Source organism: Solea solea, chromosome 15, assembly GCF_958295425.1.
Source record: "Solea solea chromosome 15, fSolSol10.1, whole genome shotgun sequence".
In the NCBI taxonomy this organism is placed as follows: domain Eukaryota; kingdom Metazoa; phylum Chordata; class Actinopteri; order Pleuronectiformes; family Soleidae; genus Solea; species Solea solea.
Genome location: NC_081148.1, coordinates 8,315,897 through 8,322,160, shown reverse-complemented (window position 1 = coordinate 8,322,160; position 6,264 = coordinate 8,315,897). Strand labels below are relative to the sequence as shown.

Genomic DNA, 6,264 nt, shown 5'->3' with positions numbered 1-6,264 from the left:
GGCGACATGGCGATACTGCAGTACTGACACCAGGCAGATGGACTTCATAGTATGCAGTGCATAATCCCTGTGGCGCTAAATCTCCTCAACAGACAACGTGGACAAACACTGACATTAGATTAATGTCAATTATAAGGTAGGGATACATAACTATACAAAAATAAGCGATATAATATTAGAATGCATTATAAAATGTAACATTTAAGGACATACGGATGTGAAGATGCACAATAAGGTGAAGGATTTTGGGTGAAGTCAAATAACAGTTCTCAAAAGTCTCCTGCTTACACTATAGCTGGGGTGAAAACAAATGTAAACAACTGTACATTTTCTAAAAAAGTTTTGTTTTGTTTTGACTGACAGCCTGACCATTATAATGTGAGTAAGAATAAAAGTACAGCAGGTGTGTGTGAGGGTTTTCCAAACTCTTGTGGTACAAGAAAAAAAATCATCACATTGTTTCATTCTGAAATAGATCATGAAACTTGAATAATGCAAAAGCTGAAATTAACAAACAAATAAGTTTTTTTTTTAAGTACTGTTTACACAAATAATACACATCTGAAACCTAAAATTGTTGCTGTTGTTTTTAATGCAGTTTAATTTGAACCAGGATATTATGGATTAATAGGTCTCAAACAATCCTTCACTTTTGGCCAAAGGTACAGCAGCCAGTCTGTAAGAGAGTGTGAGAGTCTTACCAACAGGCAGTCATTCTGCAATAGTAAATATATTATACATTTCTATAAAATTGGTAGTCGTCAATTTCAGTTTTTATGTTGTATTGAAACCTACAGGCGGTGGTTCCCTTCCCTTAAGTCGCTTAAAAGCATCTGCTAAATGACATGTAATGTAATTTAATGTGAGTTAACACCTGCATAAATGAGTCCTTCAAAAGCTTATTTGTTTAAATTTCCAACAGAATACTGATTTTGCAGAGAATAACACAGCACCAAACAGCAGGTTAGCAAATGAATTCATCTTTTTGTGTTAACTTTAGTTTAGTTGCTTCAAAAATCAACGATTTCCCACATATGCATATACTTAATTTATGACCTAAATGTTTAAACTTCATGCATAAATGTGATGCAGTGTCCTTTGTGGTGATGATTTACAGTGGTGTATGTTAATATATGTAATTCTTTTTATGACTTAAATGAATAAAGCTGCCACAAATAAATACTTTCCACTTTACTTAGAATACAATTATAAACATTTTCACAACTTTTCAGAATGATACATACAGTACGTTTGCCACCGTTTCTTTGTTATTTTTTTGCATAGGTAAATTCATTATTAAACTAAATCTACTACATAGTCATTTCTACAAAAAATACTCACGATAATATAAAAACATTTGCATGATTCACGGTACAAAAATACTAATTTGTGCCATATCAATATATTCCATGAGAAAATATTTTTTTTGTTTATATTTTGAATGCTATATTTCTCTTTAATAACACATATTAATAGATAAGTAATTTGGAAGAGGTAGAGCAAAAAAACATACTTTAAGTAAAAGCACAACTTCACCAAAAATACAAAACTTCCAATACTGAACTGTACTGTATACAAACTGGTGCCACAAAAATACATATTCTGTCAACACAGCTACACAAAGTTTCTTTCCAAAAAATCTCCAGACCTTTTTTTCTTGTAGTTTCTAAATGAATCCAGGGGCAAAACGAGTATGGGCTAAAACAAGCTTTGAAGACAATAGACTAATGCTTTCTTTCTCGAATTAAAGGTTAAACTGTGCACTTTTATGAGCCTGTCAAAACTGTCATCAAGGCACAATTTGGCAAAGTGTACAAGTTCTTCCTATGGAATGCTTGTGTATGTATTATTGTTATCAATGCCCTTGAATATGGTTTAGATTGAGTAATGTTGGTGTGGTTGCATGGTCTATTCAACCACATGTACTGAGTCAGCCAAGAGTGACTTATATTAGTTTAAAGGTGTTTACATAAGAAGCAGTGGTGCCAAGAGTGAGTGTATAAAAGGTGTTGAACCTGTTTAAATTATGTAATAATAAAATGTTAATATGACCTGTTATACTTCTGTTGTTTTGAAAATGTGTGGGATAGATATTTTGGAATTAAAGTCATCACACAAAGCCTAATAGAGTACAGCAGTAAAATTACAAAAGCACCTCTGTACGAGCACCACTTGTAAAACACACGTGGACAGATACAGCACTGTACATACATCTAAATATGATTTTAAAAAAAGGATTTAAAAGTAGATTATTAAGTGCTACATATTTAATTTCTTGACACATTTGAATAAAACGACATTAAACAAATAAAAACCATAGTTTAAAGACGAGAAACATTACCATATTCCATGTGCACTGCCCTTGAATTTGATATGACAGTAAATGTTGTGCATTTATGCTTTTTAAAAATACAAGACATTTTAGATTTGTAGGCGATGGACAGTGGGAAAAAAAAAGAGCAGAGTGAAAAGGAGAGTGAAGGTAAAAGTAAACATCCTTTAACGATGTCTGCCACACTGTGTGTTTGTGCTTGGTGCCCTCGCTGAATGCTTCAGGCTGTTCCTCGGTCAGACAAACGTCTCCTTGTTGACCCACATGAGCGTGCGTGTGTCGCTGGGTTTGCATTCATACTCGATGCTGTTGAAGCTGTTCCCCCACTGGCAGTGGTCCCTCTTGTTATAGTTGTAGTATTTCACCTGCCACACCGTCTCAAACGTCCCCATCTCTGTGAACTGAAGGTAGCGAAAGACACAGTTTACAACATTCTGGAAAATCTATTCAAATACCAGAAATGCTATATTTTCATCCTCACTCTTATGTTTCATAGAGTGTTTAGAGCAGAGTCAGGTTAAATGGATGAAGTCACTAAAGGGCGACCAAAAGTGAACTGTCCATTATCTTTAATAGAAATATGGATTCTTATGGATTTAAAGAAGATAAACTGCTCAGCAAAATACTGTATGTATCAGTAGTATCATCATTTTTTAATTTTTATGTTACATATTATATCATATTAAGTCCAATGTCATCAATCTTTGATAAAATATCAGCAACAATTGGCTTCTTAAAAACATCAACATGATGGCTGATGCATGTCTGCTAAATCACAACCACCTTTTCCACAATGACAAGTCAACTCTGAGTTTTCCACAATGACAATAACAAAAAATGACTAAGTAGCTAATTTCTCAAGAATAAATGGACATAATTCCTCTGGTTTGAACTCCTCACGTTTAAATATTTTACGGTTTCCTTTGACTTCTGTGATAGCGCGCTTAATAAATATAGACATTTAAAGACATGTGCCATGGGAAATAATTTAAATAATCCACAATCAAAAATACTGTTAGTTATGACCTTAATTAATAACTCATTTTAATTATAAATAAGCTTGAAGGATCCACCTTCCACCTGCTCTAAGAACACACCACTGTATCAAACTGCTACTACTGCTACTGCTACTAAACTAGGAAACAACTGTAACCATGGAAACACCTGTATCTTCTTTTTTAACCTTTATTTACCCAGGAGAACCCTATTGGGATTAAGAAACTCTTTTTCAATGAAGTCCTGGCCAAGATAGGCAGCAGCAAATACGAATCACTCAACAGTTACACATTTACACAGTTAAAACACAAGCAGAAAACTAAAAAAGAAATCCAGATTAAATTTACAAGCACATTATGAAAAGAACTCAGATGTCAAGAACTCTCAGTTTGGATTTGAAAGCGTTCAATAAAATGTACTCAACAAAAAGCCAAAAAGCCAACTAAAAGCCCTTTTACCCAGTTCAGTATAGGCATATGGATCAGAAAGCAACAAATCATCTTGTGAACTGAAAGAGTACGGACCAGCACTTCTCAGTGAAATGAAGGTACAAATGTAGGTATACAGTAGGCAGTAGTCTGAGTATTGCCTTATCTTCTGAGATATACTGTAGAAAACCTCTGACTGCAAGTATCCAGATACTGTAAAAAACTAAAAAAACTCAAAGGATTATTATAATGGATAAATAAATAATAAACAGTGATAAAAACATAGGAACACTTTCTTATTAAATGCCTAAGACACTGTGGTTTTGCTTGTTGTTTTTTTTACTGCAGTTTGTTTGACATGACATATGAGTGGAGTAGCACCTTCATGCCATTTGCCACTGAATTATATTCGAAAATATGAGAAATAGAATACAAATCATGTGGAGAACAAAAGAAAGGCACCCACACACTGAATTTTACAACCTTTCACTATAACCGATGTGAGAGCTTCCTGTCCCTCTGTTCACAACATCCATACCTGCATGTTGATTTGAACGGGCTGCCTCTCTCCACTCTTGGTGTGTGTCACCCCGTCAGTGTCATACTGACCAGTATAAACCACTGACTGTGGGTCTTTAGACTCCTGCTCCAGGGGAAAGGTCACCCCACCTACACTCATGGACCTGCATACAGGTGCACAACACATATGGGGTTTATCAGTAAACAGTCCTAAAAATAAAGGTCTCCTGTGAGTGTGATACAACACGACACACACACACACACACACACACGCCGTGGTTCATAAAACAGACATTTCATTTTGAATGGTCTACAGCTGTGTCAAATGAGCACTCACAAATTTAGTTCAACGTGCCCAAAGCATCAGAGCATATGTGACCTACTTCTATACCCGTGTTCACTCGGGCATCACGATTCACATTCTGATATTTAAACATCTCACTCCGGTCATTATTTGTGAAATCACAGCAACATTCGTTAGGCTACATAGATGTAAATCACTCGAGGGCAGCTAAATAAAGCCCAAACACCAGAGTCCTAATCTGTGGAGGATTTGACATGTGGCCAATTGGGGTTTATGCTGCCTTCACGTGCTGTTTGTAAAATCCTACTTTTGAGTGCTACAGTTGTAGGAAAAGCCCTGTAGTGCTCAAAGTGTTTATAAAAATGACACAAGCGTTTAATTCGTGTAAAATAAGTGGGTTTGTGATAGGCGTGAAAGTGACTTTGAAGCCTCTGGAAAATGACTAAAACCCCAACTTTTATATCATATATTACAACTTTATGGCTACAGACCCATAACAGCCACATTTTCCTATATGATCTTTGACCTGTTGGTGCATGCCAGGAAATGAGCCTCAGCCCAGCTGCTTTTAATGTACTTACAGTCTTTCTCTGCTATTGCAAGGACAGGCTGAGAGTTTATGTCCTGTGTCCCTTTGCATATTGATAATGAATGTCTTAATAATCTTAGCTTCCATGTCATGGATAATATCACAGAATAATTGATTTTGTGTCATTTTTATATAAGCAATTTGTAGTGAACTATATAAAAAAAAACCTGGCCTTGAGTGCTGCAGAGAAGTGATCACATATTTTAAATCAGGGTAAACAGCGCACCACTACCAAAAATCAAAAGAGTTACCTACGTGGCTTCCACCGCTCCTGGTTTCACAACCACCTGGATCTTGTATTTGGACCCGGTGAGCAGCTTGATCGTCCGGGTCTGACCGAAGCGCGCGCCATCGGACTTGTAATAGACCGCGGTGTTGTTGGGAAGCATCTTCAATGAAATCCCAATTTTGACGATCTGTGGGACGTCGGCCATGTTGCCTTATACAAATGTCACACCTCCACGGTGAAGGTTCGGGAGGCGTGTGTGAGCTGCGCGTGTTGTTGTGTAGTGGACCTCGCGTGTCGATCGACTGCGTGCAGATGGAGGAAATCCGTGCGCAGCAGAGCGCACAGCACAGATCGAGCGCTGCGTAATCCCGTGCAAACTGCAGCTATACAGGCCTAATCCCAATCTGTGTGATCTGTCAACCTCACACCACTCCTCCCAATCGCATCTCCTTTTCATTCATCACTGATTCAACCTCAGTCCCTTGTAAACTATGTTGGCAAAATATTCTGCCAAATACATTTATGGATTAGTTTAATTGTTGAGAGCAGCAGCACTGGCTGGGATGACATTAAAAAACCTAAACAACAACTATACCATGAAAAATAAATAACACAACCGATATAGATACAAAATCAGGTAAAACCAAGTAGCAGATGGAAAGATATGGTAGATTATGAGCAGCTCCAGATTAACTAAAATTCAGTTATGAAGTTTACTTAAACAGATTTGTAAATTAATATCAATAATATAATATTAATGTAGGACATTTGGCTGAGTAAACATGTTCATGATATTTCGATATTTTTGAGAAACACTCAAAACCCATGCATTTATTTATTAACTGAGCATTTTTGACAAAGGCTCTG

At 36.4% G+C, this 6,264-nt stretch overlaps 1 protein-coding gene across 1 annotated transcript; it reads right to left on the bottom strand.

Moving 5' to 3' along the window:
• Positions 1 to 1,178: 1,178 nt before the first annotated feature.
• cnrip1b (cannabinoid receptor interacting protein 1b) lies at positions 1,179 to 5,812 on the bottom strand. Its single transcript, XM_058651941.1, has 3 exons — positions 5,424 to 5,812; positions 4,295 to 4,439; positions 1,179 to 2,733 (listed from the first exon to the last, which is right to left on the bottom strand). The coding sequence occupies exons 1-3, from the start codon at positions 5,600 to 5,602 to the stop codon at positions 2,569 to 2,571; spliced, it is 489 nt and encodes a 162-aa protein (XP_058507924.1). The 5' UTR covers positions 5,603 to 5,812; the 3' UTR covers positions 1,179 to 2,568.
• Positions 5,813 to 6,264: the final 452 nt, after the last annotated feature.